At 38.3% G+C, this 26,239-nt stretch overlaps 1 protein-coding gene across 6 annotated transcripts in view; it reads left to right on the top strand.

Annotated features, from left to right (window-relative positions):
• The first annotated feature begins 3,801 nt into the window (after positions 1-3,801).
• PHF20L1 (PHD finger protein 20 like 1) overlaps positions 3,802-26,239 on the top strand; it is a 79,971-nt gene continuing 57,533 nt past the window's right edge. For 3 of the 6 annotated variants that reach the window (XM_023728210.1, XM_004373011.3, XM_004373012.2), the window contains exons 1-4: positions 3,802-4,032; positions 6,346-6,465; positions 24,895-25,066; positions 25,222-25,306. In XM_023728210.1, coding sequence (XP_023583978.1) covers positions 6,383-6,465; positions 24,895-25,066; positions 25,222-25,306 — 340 coding nt within the window. In that variant the 5' untranslated portion in view covers positions 3,802-4,032; positions 6,346-6,382. The remainder of the gene's footprint in view (positions 4,033-6,345; positions 6,466-24,894; positions 25,067-25,221; positions 25,307-26,239) is intronic. The other 3 variants (XM_023728209.1, XM_023728211.1, XM_023728212.1) reach the window with 1 other exon arrangement.

Below are 26,239 nucleotides of genomic sequence, written 5' to 3' on the forward strand. Positions count from 1 at the left end.
AGTTGTGGTCCATTAGTCATTTGGGCTAATCTTTCCCTTGTGTCTTTGGTTTTCTTCATTCTCCCTTGCTCCAGATGGTGTGAGACCAGTGGTGTATCTTAGATGTCTGCTCACAAGCTTTTAAGACCCCAGACACTACACACCAAAGTAGGATATAAAACATTTTCTTTACAAACTATGTTATGCCAATTGAGTTAGATGTTCCCCAAGACCGTGGTCCCCAGCCCTCAGCCCTGTAATTCGGTCCCACAGGGAGTTTGGATGTGTCTATGGAGCTTCCATGACCTTGTCTTGGTCAAGTTGTGCTGGCTTCACCAGTATTGTGTACTGTCTTACCCTTCACCAAAGTTATCACTTATCTATTGTCTATTTAGTGTTTTTCCATCCCCACCCATCCCCTCCCTCATAACCATCAAAGATTGTTTCTTTTTGTGTATAAACCTTTTCATTAGTTTTTACAGTAGTGGTCTCATACAATATTTGTCCTTTTGTGATTGATTTATTTCACTCAGCATAGTGCCCTTCAGATTCATCTATGTTGTTAAGATGTTTCGCAGATTCATCATTGTTCTTTATAGCTGGTAGTATTCCCTTGTGTGTATGTATCACAGTTTGTTTATCCATTCATCTGTAGATGGGCGCTTAGGTTGCTTCCATCTTTTTGCTATTGTGAATAGTGCTGCAATGAACATGGGTGTGCATATGTCTATTCGTGTGACGGCTCTTATTTCCCTAGGATATATTCCTAGAAGTGAGATTGCTGGATCATATGGTAAGCTATTTCTAGCTTTTTAAGGAATGCTTCTCCCTTTTATGTGTCAAAAGAGATTGACTCAAGATACAACCTAATCCTATAGATTGTGTTCTGCCTCATTAACGTAACTGCTTCTAATCCTGCCTCATTAACATCATAGATGTTAGGATTTACAACACATAGGAAAATTACATCAGATCACAAAATGGAAGACAACAATACTGGGAATCACGGCCTATCCAAATTGATGTACATTTTTGGGGGACACGATTCAATCCATAACAGTCTTTATGAGTAGGAATCAACTGGACAGCAACAGGTTTGGTTTTGCATCGTTTTAACACCCTCTTCACTTTCCTGAAATTAAATTCAGAGGTAGTATAGTCAACCTACACACGTGTTGTTGTTACCTGCTGTCGAGTTTTCCCCTGAGTCATGGCGACCCCATGTGTTACACAGTAGAATTACTCCATAGGGTTTTCTCGGCTATAATCATTAAGGAAGCAGATCGCCAGGGCTTTTCTTCCACAGAGCTGCCGGGTGGATTTGAACCACCAATCTTTTGGTTATTAGCTGATCGCAAACTACTTGCACTACCCAGGCTCCTTATTTGTTTAAAAAAACAACAACAATATAATGATAAAATATAATGGTATAATATAAAGAACAAACACGGAAATAATTAATAATAAAATAATATATTCATTACATAAGTGTTCCAAAAAACATAACGAAGTAGTCAGGTGCTTAGATTTGCTATGAATGCAAGAGCTATAAATGCAGACTGATACAGGTGTGTTCTGTCAGTGCCTCAAATACTATGGGTAGCTTTGCCATTGGTGGCATGATTTTAAAAAATAGTGATCAACTCTTGGTAATGTTCAGAAAAAAAAGGGGCAATTACATAGTTACTCCATTACTTGAAAGTTGAGTGTGTATTAAAACTCTGCAAAAATACTTCGTATTTATACGTATAAGGAGTTTCTGGGTGGTGCCAATGGTTAAATGCTCGACCACTAACTGAAAGGTTGGCTGGTGGAACCCACCCTGAGGTGCCTTGGAAGAAAGGCCCAGCGATCTACTTCTGAAAGATCACAGCCTTGAAAACTCTATGGAATGCAGTTCTATTCTGCAGTGTTCGGGATCACCAGGAGTAGGAATCGACCTGATGGCAACTGGGTCAGTTTTGTTTTATGTGTAAAGTTTAGTTCAATGTTCAGGCAATTATAAACAGGTTTTCACCACATGAAGGTCTGGAGGGACATTCAAAAGCCATGTATGACCTGGGGCAGCCTTCATGGTATGGGAAGGTCCTGTGCATTTCAGGATGTCTAGCAGATCTGGTCTCTCCCTCTCTATTCCAGTCATGTGACAACTAAAAATATTCTCACTATCCCCATATTTCCAAAATATCCTCTAGGAATGGTATTAACTCTACTGAGAACCACTCACCTGTATAATCCACTCAAGCCAGGAATGATTTACAAATGATCTGATTTCAATGTTTTATTTGATTTGCATTGTTGAAGGGGTCCCTTTTTAGTCTCAATTAAAATGGAAGAATCATCTTTTCCCACTGGATTGCTGATTTCTCAACAAACAGTGAAGAGTAGATAGGATCTGTATTACTCTTCATGTATGTATATATATATTTTTAAATAACCATCTCAAATTTTCCACCAGATACTTATGTTTCTCACTTGACAGCCTATGGGTAAGCAGGGATTTTGCCAGCGTTCAGAAATTTCATCACTGATACTGCTATTGTTGCTGGAGAAAATTTTCCTTATTTTGAGCATCACTAGGTTGTGATACAAAGTGCTCAGTGAGAGAGTCTAATTCGTGTAGCTGAAGCCAGGACTTCAGCTGCAAGGGAGACTGGGAATGTGAGTTTCTGACAATTTCATCTTGTTTAGTGGGAGGTTGACTCTGCCACAAAGAGTCATAAAGTGGGTGTATCAGTCAGTTTGGGCTAGGTTATGCTGTGTAACAAACACTCCCTCAAATCTCAATAGCTTAAAACAACGAATATTTCTCCCTTTGCTGTATCAGTTGCAGATTAGCAGTGGGTTCTGGGCTCATTATAGTCTGCCTAGAACCCCTGCTGATGGAGCAGCCATCATCTCACACATAGCTTTTCTCAGTGCCAGAGACAGAAAGCCTGATTAACTGGCTTTTAAAATTACCAGGTGGCCGTGGCACAGCTCAAACTCTGTACTAGGCACAGAGGACAGTCTAACTGCTGTGGGTCTAGTGGAAGGAAACCAACAAATGAACACATTCAAAGCAGTACTGAGATAAAATATCTTTTTTTTTTTCTCTACCATACCACTCTGCCTCTTAAGTTTTCTAAATGCTACACTGCATACAAATGACACCATATATAGAGTTTGAGACATGGGAGATGTTCAATAAAGTAGTTTTGCTATCATTAGCTGTGTGATCTTGGGCAAGTCACATCTGCTCAGCCATAGGTCATTCAGTGGCTTGCGCTAACCTGTGACTTTATAATACCTGCTTTCTATATTGTAAGGATCTCCTAGACTGTGGAGAGCAATACAGTTGTGCAATTGTGGTTGTCCAGTGATGCACTTATATATAGCACAGTGCCTAGCCCAAAGTACCCATTCAATAGACGTTTTTATAACAGTAACCATTTGCTCTCTTCTTAATATGGAATTGGGATGGATATTTAAGAAAGCATGTAATGCATCTACAAAAATTTGCCGAGGGTCCTGGGGGTGAAGAGTTTTGAAACCTTGGCACGTATGAAATCAACAATAATAAATGGGCTTCGACCTCCTCTTCCAAAGGTCAAACACTTCACAACTGCCACTGCGCTCCCTGAGCTCACGCTCCTGCCTTCGCTAACCAGGGCCCCTCCTACTAGCCATCCGCCAACTGCCGCAAAGCCCCGCCTCCCGGGGCGACCCTCCAATCGGCTGCCTTGCCCGGGCCCAACCCCCCGTGCGTCACGTGACTGGCTAGGCCCGCTTCCGGTGCGTCGCGGGCGGATGACGTCGCCGGGCCGGCGTCGCGTCAAGGCCGGCGGTGGCGGCGGCGATGGCAGCGGTGGCTGAGCGGGCTTAAGGGCTCGAACCCGGCTCCCTCCCGCGCGATCTCGGGACTGACCCGGCGCTGCGGCCCCAGCTCTCTCCACTCCTGCTCCCTCCCCGGCCGCTGTCGGGGCGGAGGCAGAAGCCCGGGCTGGCCGCCCAGTTCGTGCCCCGGCTCGGCCCCGGACGGCCCGGCTGCTGTGCGGAGAGGAGGCCGAGTCGGTAAGAGGCGGCGGTGGCGGCGGGGCCTGGAGTCCGCCTGGTCCCCGCCTGGACACCCGGGGCGCCCCCGCACCGGTGTCTCTCTCCGGCCCACTCCCTTCTCGCGTCCCTCCTCGTAACTCGCCGCCCCTATTGTCTGGGCGCAGCCGCTCCCTCTCCCCTCCCTTCCCTCCCCCCGCCGAGGGCCAGATGACTGTCAAACCTTTTGCTCCCTGTCTGAGCCTTTCCTGTCAGTCTTTTTCCCCACCTCGCGTTATGCCCTTAAGTCTTGTAGCCTCTGGGTTATTTTCTGTCCATTGCTTCACGTTCTCCGCGCCTGTGTCTTTTTGGTAATTTTCATTTCTCTACCACTTTGTCATCTTCAGCAGCTTTCACCATCCTTGTATTTTCTGCCATTCTTTTTCCTTTTTTTAAGTTTTCCTCTTCCCCGTGCTCTCTGCTCCCCGTTCCTTTTCTGCTTTCCCCCTCCATAGAGTGTCTTACTTTTTAAAAGTTCCTTAATTCAGATCCCTCCCCATCCTTTCTCCCCTCTCTGGGAAAAACAAAAAAAACTTGCTTTTCATTCTGAAATATCTTTGGGGGATTATATTTCCTAACTTCATCACTTATTACAGGCTTTAAGTTTTATCCTAGAAAATATTAGTGTTCTGGCTGAGCTACCCCTTACTGGGTTCTTCCTGTGCAAAACTGTAAAAAAGATTGGTTAGATTTCTACACAGACATTTGAGTAGCTGTCTTATATGTTGCACACTGACAAGACCTCTTTAAGAAATATTTATCCCTTTGTTCTTTTTACATTAAATACACCCTGGCCAAGCTTCCTATTACATTTTTAATGCGCTGATCTTTGCTGATGGTTTAAGGATGCCCCTGCCATGAGGATTTAAGTTTGATTTTTACATAGTTACATGGCAAGTAAGTGTTGGTGCTATTTTGTTCTCCTTACCTGTCAGATTCTTTCCAAGAGAGAGGAAAGGTCAATTTTATGTTTGCTGTATGTTTTGTGTATTTTGAATTGTGAACAAACCATTTTTAAAAATGACACAGTTGCGTTTGTGTGTGTGTGTGTGTGTGTGTGTGTGTGTGTATTTTTTTATTTCTGAAAAACTGCAAGGGAGCAAAGTCGTAGTAGTAACCCAAAATATATATTTTTTTAAAGTGTTTTATGGTTCCCTTCTGTCCCTGAACAGCAATAGGTTTACAGTCCTGATTACCTTTAATATTTTGCTTAGGCTATCTCAAAATGCATTCATTATTTTTCAAGTAATCATTAGTGAAAAAGAGGCTACCTCAAGTATACTGGATGGCCAGTGTGGCCAAAAGGACAGTAAATAATCCACCCATGAACGATCTATGTTGTATGTTGTTGTTAGGTGCCATCAAATGGGTTCTGACTCGTAGCGACCCTATGTGCAGTGGAGTGAAACACTGCTGGTCCTGCACCGTCTGAATGATCTGTGGAGGAATAGATACTCCTTTGTCGTTTTCTGTTTGTTTTAATATTACAGCCACTTTTATTGTCAGTGTAGGCACTGTCTATGTTGGAATATAGAAGAAGTGAGTTCTCGGAGTTAAAAAGAAAATCCATTTGATTGTTGCTTATTAAATGTGAAGTATAAGAAGGAAATTTCATTTGCAACTTTATATATTAAATTAAAATTACGAAATTATTTGATACCAAGATGGGGAGATTGTTGGTAATGAAAACTATTCACAAGAGGAATTATTGAAATCTTCACTGGAGGAGGGACGTGTCTACTGCTTTGTCCATTTTTGTGTGCTTCTTAGTGTTTTGTCTTACTAGGCACTCAATACATATTTGTTAAAATTAAATGAAAAACTTGATTAATTTGTTTGCTTACGACTTTCAATTAGACATATTCCATACTACTCAGTTATCGTAACTTTTTTGAAGATGTGAAAACATTTTCAGCCGTCATTGTGGAGGATTGTCTTGAGTATTTTCAAATTAAACATAAAAGCATTTTAGTCATTAGCAAGTTGCAATGGCCCATCTATTCATTCCGTTAAGCAGCTATCTTTTCTCTTTCCTAGGGAGCTGTCCTTTCTCTTAATTCATCATCAAGATTGCTTCCAAACTGCACAACACTTTACCTGGATGTGTTTCTGTTTACTATTCAATTTCTTCAAATTTGGCAGTTATTTGAACTTCTTACGTATCATTTTCAAAATTCTGTTTAATTTTGCCTGTTCTTTTACACCACATTACACTGTATTCCCTATACATTTTATGAATCAAAATCTAACAGTTTTTTTTTTTTTTTTTTTTTGCTTATTTGTCTTTCCCTTGAGGTAGTGAAAAGAGAATACTGAAGAATAGGATCTCAAGATGAGTAAAAAGCCCCCAAATCGTCCTGGAATCACTTTTGAGATTGGTGCTCGTTTGGAGGCACTGGACTACTTACAAAAATGGTATGGAAAATAAAGAGTTTTTGACCGAAAGTGCAATATCTGTAGCCTTACATATGTTGGTTAATTGCTTAATTGTACTGACAGTGGCAGAAGCATCAGTTTTGAATGCACATATACCTTATTTCTTAGTTTCCCTACTCTTTAGCAGATTTTTCAGCTTCAGCATTGAAAACCTATTGCCATCATTTTAGGTGTTTGAGAACTGAAAATAACTGTGTAGAATATGAGATGTATAGAGAGTGTTGGTACCCTTGTATACTTACATGAGCTGTATTTGGGAGGTAGAATTAATCCAAATTTCCAGCTTCCCAAGTTTTGGATAAATTTTGATACACAGTAAAACCTGCAAAAACCGGAACGTGTGTAAGGTGGAAATCTGTCAGAGACGAAAAACTCAAATATTTTCTAGTAATAGAGAGCGACAGAAAAGTGGTAAGACTGCACCCTGTCAAAGGTAGAAAACTTGTGAGACCCGGAAAAGCAAGGCAGTTCTGTCGAGTTCTGGCTCTCACAGGTTTCACTGTAAATCTGCTTTTTTGGCGTATGCCAAAAGTAGTCTTATAAAATACAGGATATATTAATGGTTAGCAAAGTTTTTTTTTCACAGTGTACGCTTTCAGAAATGTCCTCACTATTCACTCTCTCACCTAAAACCAAAAGCATGCATGCTGACAACCTCCTTCCCCAGAGGGCTGTAACCGAAAGTCATGTTCAGTTACTGCCTGCCTCCAGTACTAAATCCAGGACCTCTGGGAGATGGGCAGTCCTCTCAGATCTGGATGTTTCTTCTATTCTGGCCATTGCTGGTAAGTGGTCAGTGTAAACACCCTCGACATAACACCTTACACGATGATATAGGAAAAATAGGATACGTGGAATAAAACCAGAGAAAGTAGGGTAACTGGAAAGGAGAGAAGGGGAAGCAACGCACAGGACCACGGTGGGGCCGGGGAGTGCTTTCCTCAGTCAGGTTGGCTGGCCACACCTAGTTCTCCTTTCTTGGAGGGGGTCTCTTGTTGCATTCTTAAGCCCCTAAGACTGTCTTATGGGATCTGTGCTGCCTTAGATCCCCTGAAGCCCATTTATTTTGGTGAGGGGACTAGTGGTTTAGCAACTCCAGGACTTTGTTTGCCAGGATTTTTGCCATTCTCTGTCACTCTAACTGCCTTAAAATCATAGTTGGCATTTTGTAGATTTGCTCCCGATTGATTTGCACTAAGCCACCTCCCTGAGTTCTTCATAGCAGGCGGAGAACTCTTGTTTATTCATCATTTTTGACTTTAGACTAGCCTGGGGTTTCTCTCTTTAGCAACTGGCGTTGGAGTTCAGCACACTCCCCTGACCCGCAGCGTAATGGCGTCTGTCTTGGGCTCTGCTTTGGGACAGCTTGAAACTATAGTCTGAGGTGAGGTGGGGAGGTACAGTTATTTGACCCCTTACCCCAAGCTGCATCTCAGTGGGTAGTTCTTTACTCTTTTCAGGCAGAGAGCGTTCACCGTGTGCTGGGAGGGGTTTGGGGAGCACCTGGGAATTGGACTTCTCTTGGGTCTCTCCTGAGTTCCCTGGCCCACCTGCCTCTGTTTGCTCCAACTCAGCTTAGAGCAGAGAAGTGGTTTTTCTGTAGTTTTTCTGCAGTGCTCTTGGCAAAGTCTTAGCCATCTTAGATTGATGGTCTCAGATGCAAAGAAGAGCCTTTCTTACCAAAGCGAACATCGTTTCTCTCTAACTAAATCCGATTTGACTAAAGTTATTCTCTTGTAGTAACGTATTAAAAGCTACAGAGAGCAGTGAGACAGTTTAACATGCAGACATTTTTGATGTTGAGTCCCTTGAAACCCCAGCTTCAGTAGACACTTATTGGAGTCCTAAGATACAAGCAACTGTTTAACTTGTTACCATCACTGTCACCTAAAAGGAATTACCCACTTTTTTGGGATCCTCTCCTTCCTGAGTCAGCCAGTTCTGCTTTTTAATGTCTATTACTTATAATACTTCTAGGGAACAGTTTTTTTTTTGTTTTTTTTAAAGTAACTGAAATGCCTAGAGGAATTGGATAGGTGATGGTTGCCTCATCTTTTCTTAAGTCTAGGTTTTGTGTTTTTATTTAAAACTATTTCTGAGACTGTTCAGATAATCCTATGGTCGGGTGTAAGTATTGGAAAAATTACTAGTTGAATATTCACAGTTTTACACAGTATTTGCCATTTTGGTTCCTCTCGTTAGCAGCCGTTTTCTGGGTCTAATTGTTGAAGTAGTGACTTGTATGCAAGTCAGTTATTCTGTGCAGTGAACATTACGGTTAAGTACCATTAGACCAGGATAGTTTTTGTAACGGGAGGCTGTCCTCTGCATTGTATGATGTTTAGCAGCATGCCTGGCTTCCACCCACTAGATGTCCGTAGCATCCTTCCTGGTCATGACGATAAAAATGGCTCTAGACTTTGCCAAATGCCCACTGGTGGGCAAAACCGCTCCCACTTGAGAACCACTGTGTTGGACCTGACAGCAACAGAAGATGCCATGTTAGTCAGTAATTGGCTCTTTGGTTCTGATTTGACCAAGAGAAGCTTTGTACTTTGAAGGCACACTGTTCAGTCTCTGTGAGATACCAGAGTATGAAAAATGATACTTCTTTAATGTTAATCTTAAGTTATTTTTTTCCTTTTTTTAAAACAAAAAGTTACAGCCTTTGTGAATTACTTGTTGATTCTTATTAACCTATTCTCTTAGGCCTCCAAACTGACAAAGTTGTAACTGAACTAACTTCCACTTTTGGGAAAGCACATAGTTTAGATTCTTGTAGTCATTTTTTAGGGATACCAATACAATTAGCTTTTGTATTGGTAAGACGTTTATTTTTAGGGGTGAAATATTTGCTAATCCAAAAGCCGTTCAATTTATGACCCTAATGTTTTTTTTTTTTCTTTTTTAAAGACAATAGAAAAGAAAGCCTGAATGAATAGCTAGTCTGTGCTTTTAGAATATTTGGAGTTTCAGAGAACAAATTAAAGTTGTAGCTTATTTTTCATTGTCTTAGGTAGGGTGGTATCATGCAGATGTACTCAGTGATGAAGTTTAGATTTAATTATAATGCCCCTGGGCAATAATGGGCTCTTTAATGTCAGTAAACATTAGCCAGAGTAATTGCATATGATAATCACTGTAACTTGTCATCAATTTGATTTTTATGAGCTCATTTATATGAAGATTTTGGCACTCTGCTGCTGGTGGCTTATTAAGTTAAAAAGCATTAAGAGTGTTGTATATACTTACTGTAGGTAAGTCAGAGGAATAATTTTTTTTTATTGTGACTGTGTTTCTTAATGTCAGTAGTTTCAAGAACTAACTAGGTTTAGTTGACCCTTCAGTTGAGAATTATGTGCTTTTACCATGGGACAAGTGATTAATTACTAAGATGGACTGAATTTTATATGGGGCACAAAAGAAGTTCTCTGAGACATGGTGTCATTAACAGATTTAATTTCTAAATGAGATAATAAACTTTATTCTTCATGTCAGGGCCAGTTTACATTTCATGTAAATTCAAAAATTATTGCTTGAATATCCGGTAAAAGTATAGAAGAGTTATTGGAATGCTTAGAAACTTTGACGTTCTTGTGAGGAGCAAAACAGTTACTTACTGAAAATATGCTGTAATAATTCTCTTCCATCTTCTCTTCTGTATCCTTTCTTTCCTCCTTCCTTCCTTTCTTTCTTTCATATTCTGTTCCATTGTATTCTTATTCTTCTAGTTTATTCAGTACAATTTGAAAAGTTTGAATCCCTATTTGACATAAATGTAGTTTGAATTGTTACAGGCATTGGATGGGGAGGGAGGAGCTGTAATGCAAATATTGTTGCTTCAAATTCAAGACATCTACAAGAGCAGTATATCTTTTATTGAGGAAATAACATCACAAGTCGATACATTACCTTTTCTAATCAATATAAGTAGAATCCCTCCTAGCCTTTACAGAGAAGTGAGTGTAAAGGGAAAGTGATGAGAGTGGCACACCCAAAAAGCCAATTTGTTTGTCTTCTGTGTTAAAGATTTTTCCTATAAGAGGAAAATAGCTTTTAGCATGTGCCCTGGAAGTAAAGGGATAAACTGTAAATTTAGTAGACAAGAATCAAATGAAGTTAAGCTTCCACTTTTAGGTTGGGGGTACATTTAATAGGAAGACTAAGTCTTATTTTTCTTAGGAAAAGTACATTCTTAACTACTTGAGCAAATCACATCACATATTCTTCAAAGTTCGGACAGATAGTTCATCCTTGAAAATAAACTCTATATTGTTTAATGTAGTGATTTTTTTTCCCAGAGAAACTTTGCTGCTGCATCAGTGAACTCATTGACGATTTAGTTATGTACCAGAATCTCTGCGAAGCTGTTGAGAGGCAATCATCTTCAAGTGTTTGGTTGTTGATACTTGGGTCTCCTGTACAGTGAATAACCCTACCTCCTACTGAGTAGTGCGGGTTGCTTTAATTTTTAAAAATTTTGTAGTGTTTTACTTAAAACATTTTTTTAAAACTTCTCTAGCAATCTACATGAAGATATTAGCATGCTAATGTTTACAGTTAACAGTCAGGTATTTTCTGTCTTCATTGTATCCCCCCATCACCTCTGTACATCAAAATGTTGACAGATAATTATAAAGCATTGAGGTAAATGCAAGGGAAGAGGGAGAGTTGAGAAATAAACCTGTGGGGGTCTGAAGACTTAAGTGTTGGAGTTTTTAAAGGTAGCTTTAGTTGTTGACATGAGTCGTGTGGAATGGTAGAAGGAAAAACCTCATTGCAACAAGCTGGAGATGATCTTTTGTGGTCATAATAAAACCTTCATATTTATGCAGAGTTTTACAGTTTACAAAGAGCTCTTATAAATATTAACATCTAATCCTGAATATTGTTCAGTAAGAAAAGTGATAAAATCAAACTGGTTTTGGTTACTGAATTAATTTCTATCTTTTGATTGGAATTAGTCACTTTATAGTAAGTGATTTAATTATGAAAATAAAACCCATGAAATCATATGCTCTGGTGTTAGTCTTAAAAGAAATTTGAGATACAGAGTCAACTTGAAACATTCAGATGAGTTATGCTCTTCTGACTTCTATAGGAATATTTCTATTTAATTCTTTTCTAGGTCTAAAGGAAAGGAAAATGAAAGATAAAAAATGTGGAAATGTCTCCCAGTATCAGAGTTTGATAGAACAGTCTAAATTTTGAATTGTCAAATGCTGTTTCCACACATTTGGAGTTTTTTGAGCTGTATGGAACATTTACAAATGTGAGTTTTTAAGATGTTCATAAACAGAATTAACATAGGGTATGACAATTGAGGAAATTTAGATTGTACCAAGTAGAAATACCTTCTGGTTTAACTCAGAGTACGTATTTTTAAAATAAAAAGGGTTGTTATTTTCTAATTGGATTGAGCTATTCAAAGGGAAACATTAGTAGAGATAAATTGTGTGTTCTATATTTAGGGCAGAAGCGAGCTCCTGACAAGTAGTACGTAGATCACAGTTTTAAAATGAAACCATATTTAAATTGTATTCAATCAGTTTGAAATTTGTGGGAAACTTAGGTGAATACTTTTAAAATAGAGATTGTTTTGCTAATATGAGTAAAATTTTGTCTTTCTGTACATTGGGTTTTGCTAAATCTGTATATACCTAAAGGTTAATGATTCTTTGTTTGAGTCACTAACCTAGTCTTGAAAATCTGATTTCAGCCGTAGACTCAGAAAAATGTACCATCACATGTATGTACCAAAATAATGGAATTATGTTCGTGGTAGTCCATAGGAAACTTACCACGGGCTTCAAAGTAAAGACCCTTTCTGCAGAGAATTCAGGTTGAAATCTATGAGATTTTTGTTTGTCTGTTTTTTTGTTTTTTAAACCTCTGAGATTCTTTACATCCAGACAGTCACAAATTTTGAATGTTCAAATCAGGTCTGCACCACTGCACAAACATTTTAGTACTTTAATTTTTAAAATATTCACAAAAGAAAGTCTCATAAACTCTTTTTGATGATGCTAAAGATAAGAACGTTCTACCGCTCCCCCCCCCAAAAAAAAAAAAGTTATAAAAGCAAGGTTAGAAATAGAGGCAGAGTAGACGTACTTATTTTAAAACACACCTGGTCTCACCAAAATATACCCTGTTGTTCAGGCTGTAATGTTCTTCCTTTCATTATGCTGATTCAGCTTTTTCTAATGCTTTTTCTAATCCTCAGCGTTTTCTTACCCTAGTTACTCCTGAAAGGCAAGAGGAAAGAAATTATTCAAAAAAATAAATTTAACTGGAAATCAGAAAATGTGGATGCTAAGTGCTGTTCTGCCATGAACTATGGACTTTGGAGAGTTACTTTTCTGCTTTAGTGTCCTTAAAATGAGAGTGTTAGCTTAGACGATCTTTGAGGTCCCTTTGAATTCCAAACTCAGATTCTTTTATCTATTTCTCACTTACTCTGGGATGGCATTTTCTTTTATCTCACTTTTAGAAGGATAAATAACAGATCTGAGGCAGACTTGAGCGAGCAGGCAAGGAGCAGGAGTTATGTGTAGTTTATTCAGAGTTACTAACCTGAGGGTTAACAGTGGATAGCAATAGAAGTAGTCAAGATTACTTTCTGAATTTACATCAGTGTTTATTCATGTTAGTTGGAAGAAATAAAGTGTAAGTACCTTACAAAGTGACATATGATCCAAAAATCTTTTTTTTGTTATTTGACAATTGTGAACTAACAATATACTGACCTGTGTGTATGCTGACATGCTTCAGTCTTCTTGCTCTGCTTTGTTCTGTCATTTCCAGCCCTGCTTGGCTAGAGAGTGTTGGAATTTAGACCCCTAGTTGCTAAAATAACAGAGTTATCCATGGTTAATCAGGGATTGACTGTTATGGTGTATGGTTTATATAATGATTGAGGCTTTATAGAAAATGCTTTGTATCTCTTTTGAACTTCATAAAAAGCCTGTTAGGTCAGGTATAATCTTTATCATTTTTAGAAATGACAGACCTGAGGTTCAGGGATGTTAACTGTTTTATTCCAGCTCATGTAGCTTGAAGAGCCAAGTCTTTTAGCCAAGTTCTTTGGGTTCTGAGTCTAATGGTCTGTCCCGTATAACCCACTGCCTCGCATACAGATTCCCTGGAGCTTTGAGCCTGAGCTGACCCACTGGGCTCGGTGTTCACAGGCCATCTTAATTCCTGCCTTGCTCTCATAGGATGCGGATGTGTGCTGTCTAGAACGGCCTGACAGGCCGCAGCACTCCAGGGTCACTGTGGTTGCTGGGAATTTGAGAGCTTCTACAAACAGGTTAATTTCAGGCCCTTGTATCCCAGAGAATTTGCCTCAGAATTGAACCTTCAAGCTAATGATTTCCTAGTCTCCTTTAACATTCATAATTTTGTAATAGTATAAAATACAGGAACCTCAGGCTTATTGTACTGCGTTCATATAATGGTCAGTGTTTGATCAAGAGAAAAGACAGCTTTATTTGCTCATCTGATGTTTGATTGAAGTCCAGCCATCACATCTAAATATCCAACTCCCTATTTGTTACATTCTTACTGAATATTATGAGATATTATCTATTGTGAGATTCCACACTTGTCACATTATATTAAAGCCACTAGTTGGGGAATCATTTCTCTGCTGTGGTAGTCAGCTCTACTAGGAAGAATGCTTTGTGATTCCAGTTTTGCTGAGTGGATGGAACTGGCATCTGTAGTTGCCTAAGTAGCTTTAATTTTGTTTTTAAATGATGCATTTTAAGTGGAGGGAGAAAATATTCATTTTAATTTCAAGTTTTAAATAGTGGTGTACTTTTTAAGAAATTAATATATGATTGAAAAGGTGGCTTAGTTTTGCTGTTCTCTGTAAGAGTTCTAGTTACATATTCAGAATTTTAAAGAACTATTGACTCCCCCACCATCTACAGATCATTAATCAGTCAGCACATAAAAATTTTCTTTTTATTAAACTAGAAATTGACAGGCAAGCATTATGTTATTTCAGTAATTATGATTAACTCAACTTTGGGAGGCAGTTTGTTGCAGTAGAGTCAAAGAAATAATGTGGTTCTGTATTTAATATTGTGAGTGTCTTAGAAGTCTGTTTTCTCATTGCCAAAGATCCACGCCCTTCAGTTAGAAACAATTCTGCTTTGATCACATCATGGTTAGTTAGGCAGAGCACTGAAGCATAAGCTACTGAAGTGAAATGATGTATAGACAGAACCGAAAAACCAAACCAGCACTTTCTGTTCGCGGCGCCCAGGGGCTCCTGACACATAGACAAGGCCTAGCATAGTAACTTACTCGAAAAAGGTGCTCAGCAGTTACTGAATTTTGTTGGTTTTTTAAAGAATGAACAGAAAGGTTTTAGGGAGGTCAGGAAATCTGGTTACCATTAGAATATTAATGACAAATGAATAGTGGTTTATGAGTTAAAAACTAAGTTAAGCTGTTTTGTTTTCTGAGACTCTTTCATTTTAATAATGTGCTGCTTCATACTTGGTATAGTTGAGATGCAGTGTACCTTTTGTTCTGAGAAATTTTAATAATAAAAGACATTTTGCTTTGCTTAGTCTTTTTATGAATTTATGGGGATATTTATTTTATACAATATAATTTAACCTGTTTTCCATAATCTTTAGACAAACACAAACCAACTTCAGGCATTTTGTTTGTATAAAAAGCAGACTAAAATTAAATATGCAAGAAAAAATAAAACAGATAAAATAATTTGATTTTCATATTGTTTTTATCTGTTTTTAGTACCTCTCGGTAAGGGTCTCCTGTATTTGAAGCACGCAGTAAGTGTGCAAGAGCTGAAAATCAGATACAGTTGTGAGATGCAGAATGCATAATTGAAAGCACAATCTTTAAGGACAGAAAACCTGAGTTCAGAGATCTAACACTTATTACCTGTTTTAACTTGAACAAGTTACTGACCTTTCAGAGCCTCCATGTTCTCCCATTAAAAACTGGGCACTGTAATAATGCCTAACTGAAAGGGTTCTTGGGGGATTAAGCAAGGCAGTGCATATTAAGAGGTGAGCATCACTTCTGGCGAATGTTGTTAGCTGCCGTGTAATGGGCTCCAGGACTCATGGTGACCCCGTGCACATTGCAGCAGACTGTTGTGATCCATATGGTTTTCACTGGCTGATTTTTGAAGTAGATTGCCAGGCCTTTCTTCCTAGTCTTCCTTAGTCTGGAAACTCTGCTGAAACCTCTTCAGCATCATAGCAACATGTAAGCCACCACTGACAGATGGGTAGTGGCTACGCGTGAGGTGCATTGGCTAGACATCGAACCTGCTCTGCCACACGGAAGGCTAGAATTCTACTCCTTAACCACCAAGCACTTAATAAACGCTACCAGTAATAATAATAATATGAACATTAATTATTCTTAGACATCAGAGTCTAATGGGAGAGGAGTCAGCGTGCATCCTTTAAATTTTAATTAGAAGGCATATATGCGTATATGACTACCTGGTGGCTCAGTGGTTAAGCACTCAGCTACTAACTGAAAGGCTGATACTTCAAAGCCACCAGTCGCTCCACAGGAGAAAGATGTGGCAGTCTGCTTCTGTAAAGATTACAGCCTTGGAAACCCTGCGGAGCAGTTCTATTCTGTCCTAAAGGGTCGCTATGAGTCAGAATCCACTGCACTGGTAATGGGTTTGGGTTTTTTTTGGTTTGTAGTAGTAAAATAATTTTTTTAAGTACTAAAGAATAAGAAATAGGAACTGGGTGGACTGCAGCCTGCTAGAGTTTTGAATTTTGCTGGCATAATTAAGTAACAGAATTTGGTCATGGTAGCATGAAAAAATTATACGGAGATAATAAACTTTGAGTAAAATAGCAGTGGTAGGAAGAGTATTATTTGGTACAGTACAGAAGGAATTCTTAATGGTCCAAAGGCTACAGCTTGGGTATTTTAATTTGGTTAGAACTGACAGCTTGAATCAGTGCAGGCATGGCAGAAGATTCAGGTGCTAAGGAGGTAGAGAAGAACAGGGATTGAAATCCAGTGATCTTAAATGAAAAGTTAATTCAAAAGGTGGCAGCCACAAGGTTCTAAAGGAAGATACTTAGCTAAGTGTCCTTACATGCTCTTGCTGAAAAGATTGTGAACAAGTAGGAAGCAGGGTAAATGGGCAGCTTGGATGGGCTTATATCATGGGGATGATGGGTTTGGAAAGAGGACCTGAGAAATAATGTGAAGAAACATGTAGAACTCAGTGTTGAAGGAGATGTGATGTGGACATATAAACTATCATCTGAATGATGTAATTGTTTTATTTTGGAATATCAAGTTTGAATTAATCAAAAAGGTTTTGTTTTTAGTGTGCTTTCTAAAAGTATGAACAAAATTAACGTGGTATCTGAAAGCATTTTATTTTAGAATACTATCACATTATGTGACTTTGCTACTGCAGTCTTAATCAGAGTGAGTGGGAGAGAAAATGCTTTTGAAAATTGTAAAGCCTAACGTAAACGTAAAGTGCTTCCAGCAAGCTACGGATTTTAAAGTGTTACTAGGTTACAGGAATACTGTGTTTGCTTTGGGTTACATTCTGCATCAATTTTTATTATTTGGCAAGTGCTTCTCCTGACAGTGGTATGTATGTAAGGCAATTCTTACCCCTCTGTTTCTATCTGTTCTAATACTTTTTAACCATTTTTATGAGTACCGTGTTACAGTTTCTTACTTATGAAGTTCTTATCCACAAAACTGATTTGAATTGTTAAGTGCTGTTCTGCTAACCAAAAGGCCTGCGGTTCGAACCCACCAGCTGCTCTGCAGGAGAAAGGCATGACAGTCTGCTTCTGTAAAGATTACAACCTTGGAAACCCTGTAGGGTAGTTCTACTCTGTCCTGTAGGGTCACCGCGAGTCAGAATCGACTCGATAGCAACAGGTTAAGATTGATTATGTGGGTTAACATTTAGATTATGTGGGTTTAAATCATATTTCAAGTGTATTTCGTCCGTTACCATCCTTTAAAGCTTAAAGAACTATCTTGTCCAAGGGAACCTCTTATTTAGATACTCTTTCTGTGTTGTTTTGTGTGCCATCAAGTGGATTCTAATGCAGCGACACTATAGAACAGAGTAGAGCTGCCCATAGGGTTTTCTAGGCTGTAATCTTTACAGGAACAGATTGCCAGGTCTTTTCTCCCTTGGAGCCGCTGGTGGATTCGAACTACCGACCTTTCAGTTAGCAGCCGAGTGCTTTAACCGTTGCACCACCAGGGCTCCTTTTGGTGTTCTATCGTATATTATGTCTTTATTATACTAGCTATCAATCGCTGCTGTACTAGCTTTCAGTCGCCTCATATGCATGCGAAAGCTGGGCGATGAATAAGGAAGACTGAAGAAGAATTGACACCTTTGAATTATAAAGTTGACAGAGAATATTGAATATACTGCACACTGCCAAAAGAGTGAACAAATCTGTCTTGGAAGAAGTACAGCCAGAGTACTTCTTAGAAGCAAGAATGGCGAGACATCCTTTCACATCACATACTTTGGACGTGTTATCAGGAGGGATCTGTTCCTGGAGGGCATCATGCCTGGTAAAATAGAAGGTCAGCAAAAAAGAGGAAGACCCTCAGCAAGATGGATTGACACAGTGGCTGCAACAGTGGGCTCAAGCATAACAATGATTGTGAGGATGGCGCAGGACCAGGCAGTGTTTCGTTGTGTTATACATAGGGTCGCTGGAACCAACTCGACAGCACCTAACAACAGCAACGTACTAGCTGTTAAACATTATACTGAATTGTGTTACCTTGCTTGATTCTCTGTCTCTCTTCCCCCGCCAGCTGCCCCCCAGTTAGAATTTGAGTTTGTTGATTGGAATAATGTCTTATTTGTATTTGTGGCCTTATTCCTAGTGCAGTGTCTGGCATATAGTGGGGTAGGGACTCAGTATTTGTTGTATTGAATGAAGAACAGTTAATTATTAGATTAACGTAAATTAGAAGTTTTATTGTCTTATCGATATAAACATGAAATCACTACTTAAAACATACAATTTAAGTAAGATTGGGGCAATTCTTAAAAATAATGTTGCCTTTTTGGTTGATACAGTACTTACTCAAAAGATTAGTTACATCTCAACTCAGGCCTTAGTGGATTGCTGACAGTCTTTAGGGCATTTGGTTTGGTCACACCTGACCTTGCTGAATGGATTGTAACCTTGCCAGTGAATGGTTAGCCGCTGTCTGTCCTGTGGTTTAAGTGCAGGACGTAGAGTATCAAGGAATTGCCCTCATCATTTCCTTTGGTTGACTTTATCAGTACAGTAAAAATCTGGATCTGTCAGACTAGATGACAAATCAGAATGAGTTCCTTAAGTTCAAATGCTGTTTAACTCCTTTACTGTTACTACACTGAATACAAAGGAATTTTTTTTTAACCCATTATATTATAGTTCTGGCATAGCTGCATATTTAATCTCTCTTCCGTCTTCCATCAGAGGATAGTGGAGCACCCATAGTTTGAGTGTTAATAGATGGTCTTTGCCTTCCGGAAATCCTCGGTATACTACAGTGGCTCTTAACACACTTCCCCTCCTGCCTCCTTTTTTTTTTTGGATCAGGGACCCATTTGAATATCTGATTAAAGTTGTACTTTAATCAAAAGAATACTCATATACATCTACACCAAACACACAGCATTTTTGCGTACAGCCTCAGGGAATTCATGGACTTCTGATCTAGTGGGTGAGTCAAGATTTCCCCAAAACAGTTAACAATGCAGGCCAGTACAGGAATTCACTGGTGATGGTAATTCACATTTTAGGTTTCTCATATTCTCTGTACTTTGACAGCACTCACAGTTGATACTATAGGGCATTGATATAGTATTTTCAGCTCTAGTGTAAAAAACCTGTTGCTGTTGAGTAGATGCCGACTCATAACAACCCTAGAAGGCAGAGTAGAACGGCCCCATAGGGTTTCCAGGGAGTGGCTGATGGATTCGAACTGCCGACGTTTTGGTTAGCAGCTGAGCTCTTAACCACTTCGCCACCAGGGCTCCAGCTATAGTATAGTATAGCTCATCCCTTTACTCAGTGTCTGCTGCTTATTGGCTTATAGGTTTGGTCCAGAATCCATAGATGGTGCTTTTCTCTGAACAATTTTGTACAAGGGGGAGGCACCAGTGATAGTGTTAAAATGCCAGTAGATCAGATAAGGCAATAAAGTGCTGTAAAAGTTCAGAGAAGGTGAAAATAATTGTTATTTACCAAGAAGTAATGGTCTTACTCTACTCTGTGGTTACAGCTACAGTTTACCTTGACCTTTAGAAGAATTTGACCACACTGATTTACAAAGGGTCCCAAGAAGTCCATTGAGAGATTATACTAGTAGATACATGCGTAAAAATTCTATTAGATTCACCAGTGTAATTTTAAAGTGTTACCAGTATTTCTGAATATTGTTTATTTCCACTAAGCCTAATTAATAAGCTAGAAAGAACCAGTTTTAGGGTGGATTATTTTTCTTGTAATTTTGCTGAGGGTAAATTATATTTATGGCTCTGTTCTCTAGGATTCAAGTATAGAAGGCAAATGAGAGGAAGGTAGAACCAGAGCAACAGAGGCAGTCTTTTCTACATAAGTAAATTTCATCTGAACAATGCACGCGGATCTAAATGGGATTGTTGTTGTTGTTGCATGCCTTGAGTCGGTTCCAACTTACAGCCACCCCAAGTACAATAGCCCGGGCCTGGGCCATCCTCACAATCGTTGTTACGCTTGAGCCCATTGTTGTAGCCACTGTGTCATTTGATCTCGATGAGATCCTTCTCTTTTTTGCTGACCGCCTGTGGGATTACAGTAGGGAAATTAGGTAGGGGGAATGTTGTGGTACTTTGCAGTAACAAGTGATAAGGGATAAGAGAGCTCTATGTAGAATTTTAGCATTGAGGAGTGCTAAAGTATGCTTCTAGCGAGATTGTCTCCTCTCCATCTCTCGTTGAATCCTTGAGAGTTGTTTTCTTCTTATCCCTAGCCGTTTTTATTGGTGTCTTATCTCTGACACTTTACATTCTGGAATCCCAGCCTCCTATTTCCCAGATCCTTTCCTAATCATTCATCAATGTCAAGACCTAGCCTAATCACCATTCCTTACTTTAGCAGCTTTCCATGATTCAGCCTTTAAAAAAATGACAAAACAAAAGCATTAATGTGACACCGTCCATATTTAATGAGAAAAATCTTAACCTTTCACTCATACCTAGTTATAATAAAGCATAAATAGTGCCTCAAAATGATCGTGTAGTTCAAGGTAGAAAGGCACTTGTGATTACGTTTGTTCAACGGTATTTTTCATTCACTACATGTATCAAAGCGTTATCACTGTGAGCCATCTGCTACCACAGGGAAATCATTTCACTATATAGAACTATATATTAAATTGCAGTTTTGTGAATTGTACATGTTTGGCGAAGATCTTGATGTTACAATATTTTTCTCCTGTGTAACTCAAAGATAGGCAAATGAAGTACAGGCTTTAAGTGACTCCCCGTTGTCTGTAGAATAAAGGCTCATTTCATTCGTTTTGATTGCAAGGCCCTTCAAGTTTGGACCCAGCTAACCAGTGCAGTCTGATTTCCCACTGTTCTTCTTTGCTCGCCTTACTGCTTACCCTGCAGTCTAGCCAAAGGGAATGTTACCTCTTGTTTCCTTTCAGTGCCCTCCAGTGTCTCATCTCGAGGTCCTTGACAAAAACCACCTCCTAATTGTCTCTGGATCCTCATTGTCTAGCTGATTGTCTAACCCAGAGTCACATGGTGGTTTTAAGTAAATGAACATTGATTGAATAAATGATTTATACTGTGTGTGTATACTTTACCTTTTTTTGTACCATGTTCATTAAGTCTAAATCCTCGAAGTCCCTCACCAAGTCTAACATAGCTCATGTCTGCTGTGAACCTTCAGTGAACTTCCCAGTTTTCTCTGAACTACTAAAGCATCTTGGGTAAAATTTTTGTACACACGTCCCAGTTTTACTTTGTATGATATAATCATTTAGATACATTTCTCCTATTAGAACTCTGGCTGTGCCATATGTATTCTTGACCAGGTCTTCATCTGTTAGATGAGGACTGTGTTAGCTATATCTTGTATGGTTGCCAAGAACAAATGAGACAATGCTTATAAAGAGCAGTTGACAATAAATAAAGTACATAGAACTCGACACACACTTGACATTCAGCAACTAGTCTAACTCTTCTCTCTCCTCTCATCTGACTCTGAGCTCCTTGATGGTAGGAGTTAATATGTTTCTTTATCTGCCAACAGTGCCTAGCAAGTGCTGTTCATAGGTATTTAAATATGTGTTGAATGAATGAACAGAAATTTTAACTTTCTTGATAATGGTAATATTTCAGACACCTTTATTTAACATTCAATATTTGATTAGTAAACATAAAAAATTAAAATGACAATAAACTTGGGTATTTGCATTACTTATTTAATTCTTGGCCTTCCAAGTTTACATGTCAATTTCTAAATATTTACGTAGAAAGTATAACATGCTGTAGCTTATCCTGTAGAGGTTCCCCAAATATAATTTTTAGTCTGGTTGTTTCATCAGACTTCCTCTCAGCTAACAGAACTTGAAATATTTCAGGAAAATCCATAAGTTACTTAAAAATGCAATCCAGATTTAAGTTATTTGAACTAATTTATATTCTGATTCTTTACTGAATTGAATCATGTTATGAAAATAAAAATATATTTGACTGTTACTGTGGACTCTCCTCCCCTTGAGAAATGTTTCAAATGCATAGCATTATGTACATTTAAAATTTGGAGGAACCTAGAGAATAAACCCCTTACTTTTTATTAAAAAATGAAAAGATGTGATGATAAAGTAAACCTGTGAAACCAGGGGCTCTGTATTTTGAGAAATTTATCAGTTTTTATAGTTGAGAGACAATTTCTCTAGCTGTGTAATGACTAATAAGTGTTGAAAAGTAAACTAAAGGGCAACCTTATCCTAGGCTTCACTTAGTGCCATTGATGATTTTTATGTTTTAAAAACCAGAGCAGGTAAATCTGGATACTTTCTTTCCCCTGTGGAAAAGTAGCTTTAAATAAAAATTACTAGCTTTGAAATCTAAGAACTGATTGCTACCTGCTTTATAGATTAATCATGCCACGCAAGGCTTTTTATATATTTCAAAGCCCTGCAAAAACCCACAAAACCACAACAACACTGCAAAAGACAAGTCTTGTAGTATTGATTCGGAGTGGGTGAGGTAAGCGTGTCCCCCTCAGGGCTCGTTAATCTCCTAGGCTTTCTTGTTTTTTATTCAGTTTTTAAACAAAATGTTCCCTCCATCCACTCCCACCTGTCAACAAGTGTCAGCTCTAACTGAAGGTTCGAATTTGGCTGACAGCCTTCTTAGTTCTGAAGAAATGCGCAGATGATCTTTCTTTAACATCAGTTCTTTTCATGTTGACCATTCCCTGAGTGCCTGATGTGTGTCAGTCACTGCGCTAGATAGATGCTGGGGTACAAAGATCAACATGGCTCAGGTGCCCCCCAAAACTCACACCATAGTAGCATTTCTAACTTCACATGCCTTAGAACTCTATTGTCTAGAGAAATGTTAGTAAATATTCCATGATAAAAAAGAGTTCCATGGTTCCTACAGTTTGGTAGTACTGGATGCTTTATCTGCCTCTTGTTCAAAGTGCCGAGAAGTCCTGCAATGAAGAAAGCAGTTTAATTCTTTTTTAATCCAGTATTTGCCTAACTTATTGGACCACAGGATCCTTTTTTGGGCCACTCGTATTAACATCTCAAGAGATATAAATGTACGACAGCACACAGTTCAGGAACTTGTACAGAGACATTTATAACATGTTAAGTATTGTGAGAGCAGCAGCGAAGGGGAGTCAGAAAAGCCTTCACACAAATGATTACATGGTAAACCTAGGCTTGAATGGTGAGTGTACAAAGCAAGGGTAATTTAGGGGAAGGCGGAATGAAGAAAATGTGCAGAAGCACAAATGTTTGGCAGAGCATAGTATGTGTGATGAAATTACAAGTAATATCATTGGACCAGCGTGGGGTTGACTGTCAAAGACTAAAGGAGCTGTATCAGAGAACAATTCAGGGCTTTGAAATATATAAAAAGCCTTGCGTGGCATGATTAATCTATAAAGCAGGTAGCAATCAGTTCTTAAATTTCAAAGTTAGTAATTTTTATATAAAGCTACTTTTCCACAGGGGAAAGAAAAGTATCCAGATTTACCAAAAACTAGCAAAAATATGAGATTAACTGTTGTGGCTGACTCACCTACTATATGCTGCTATTGAATTCTTAATGTGGCTTAACCCTACTCTTGTTTTTTTTTAATTTGAGTCATCTGTGAACATTTTAATACCAAAAAACCCGTTGCCGTTGAATGGATTCCAACTCATAGCGACCCTATAGGACAGAGTAAAACTGCCATATAGGGTTTCCAGGGAGTGGCTGGTGGATTCCAACTGCCAGCCTTTTGGTTAGCAGCCAAACACTTAATTACCGTGCCACCCGGGCTCCCATTTTAATACAGTACACTAGAAATGAAGAGGCAGTTTTCACTGTTAGAAGCTTTGAGTTAACCAGTTTCTACATGGGAATTAATCGCGGAGAACCATCACACTTGAAGACTGAACAATGTGATATTATTTTTATAATTTTAAATTTAAAGTTTAACTGAGCTTTCGCCACCGTCATTGATGCTCATCAAGTATTGGAAAATACAGAAAAATAACAAGTGCATTAGTGCCATATAGCGACAGATGTGCATGTTGGCATGTTTTTTCCTAGACATAATATGTTTTGCGCAGTTATAATGCTGCTGAACAAAGTGCTGCTATCTCACATTTTCTCACATTGTAAATTCTTTGTAAAGAGCACATTTAAAAACTATATAGTATTCCATTCAGTGGATGTACCATTATTTTATAGCTGTATGGTTAGGCCGTCTTCAGTTTTTCCAACCATATTTTTAGATGGTCCTTAAATAATGCTTTGTGAACAGCTTTGTGTATATAGTTCCAGAACTGGAATTACTGAGTGAAAAGGAGGAATATGTTTAAGGCCCTTGATGCTAGTTGCCAAATTGCTTCCCAAAACAGTGCAGCAGTTTATATTTCCGCCGGGAGTGTATCAACGTGTTTATTTCACCAGACCTTGAGAACAATCATTAAAAAAAAACAACAATAATGAAGCAAACGTTGTTGGTTTGATAGTTTAAAAATGTGGACCCATTTTATTTTGTTCTTGGTTTTAATAGTAAGCGATATTTTAGTTATATTCTCCTATTTAATACTTTGATTAAACAAATATAAGATTTCCCTCTTGATATGAAGCTCCTTTTTATTTTTGAGGTATCCATCACGAATTGAAAAAATAGACTATGAGGAGGGCAAGATGTTGGTCCATTTTGAGCGCTGGAGTCATCGTTATGACGAGTGGATTTACTGGGATAGCAATAGATTGCGACCCCTTGAGAGACCAGCACTAAGAAAAGAAGGGCTAAAAGATGAGGAAGATTTCTTTGTAAGTAGCAAACTTCTTCCATTTCTTAGTTTTGCTAGATATGTAATGACATATTTTAAAAGGAATTCTTTTAAATTTTACAAAAGCCAATTTTTGTTAAGGAAATGCTTATTTATTTTATACATGGTATTGATCTTAAAAGTTGTTTAAAATAGGATTTTAAAGCCGGAGAGGAAGTTCTGGCTCGTTGGACAGACTGTCGCTATTACCCTGCCAAGATTGAAGCAATTAACAAAGAAGGTATGTATTTGAAATGATCTGAGACTTAAAATGGGATTAATAGTAAAATTTAAACCATATTTTAAATTTTAATTAATAAATATAACTGTTCTGTGTAGCTTTTTACTTCTCTCTGTTTTAAATTTTGGTTAATACATTTCCTGCTAGCATCCGACTTTGGGAGCATTTAATTTGTTAATATGTTGTGTAGAATAAGATGGTCCATGATTTACTGCCTAAATAAATGGCTTAAATTAGTAGGGGTAAATAGTTGGTTATAATTTTTCAGCTTTCCATTTACAGGCTTTTATTTCTACTTGTTTGTTTTCAGTTTGTTGGCTAAGTTATGTTTACTAGCCCCAACCAGAGTGGGAAAAAAGGTTAAATATACAGGGAAATTCAGATCAGCTTACGAATGAAATACAGTACAGTATTTTCTGAGGAAAGAGCATGAAACGTTATCAATTTGATTCTCTCCTCCCTTTCCTTCTTTCTTAATTTCTATAGATAATTAAGAGTTTATTTTCCTAATACCCTTTTGTGGACATTTGTTAGAATATTACATACTGAGCAAAAGTTGCTGAGGTGATCAGAAATGTTGAAAATAAAGCAGAATTCAAGTGTGACAGAAGACTGATAAATCTGTTGGACAGAGAATAAATTTAAAGAACAGAACTCGTAGACTGATTAATTTGAAAAGGAGCATTAATATGTATATTACTATTAATGAGGATATGTTTAAGTATTTTCTTTTTTTAATTTTTCCTTTAAAATCTCATTTAAAACAATTGTGAAATACTTGCAGATATATTTTTCAAGTTAGTAATACATTAGATTTCTATTACAATTATTTCTGAAACTTGACCGCTCATTTATTCTGTTTACTAAACAAACACACACTGAGTGAGAGTTTCTTGGCGAGAACATTTAATCTAAGTAAGGGGATACTTCCCC

This window comes from Trichechus manatus, unplaced genomic scaffold (genome assembly GCF_000243295.1).
Source record: "Trichechus manatus latirostris isolate Lorelei unplaced genomic scaffold, TriManLat1.0 scaffold00022, whole genome shotgun sequence".
NCBI classification, from domain to species: Eukaryota; Metazoa; Chordata; class Mammalia; order Sirenia; family Trichechidae; genus Trichechus; species Trichechus manatus.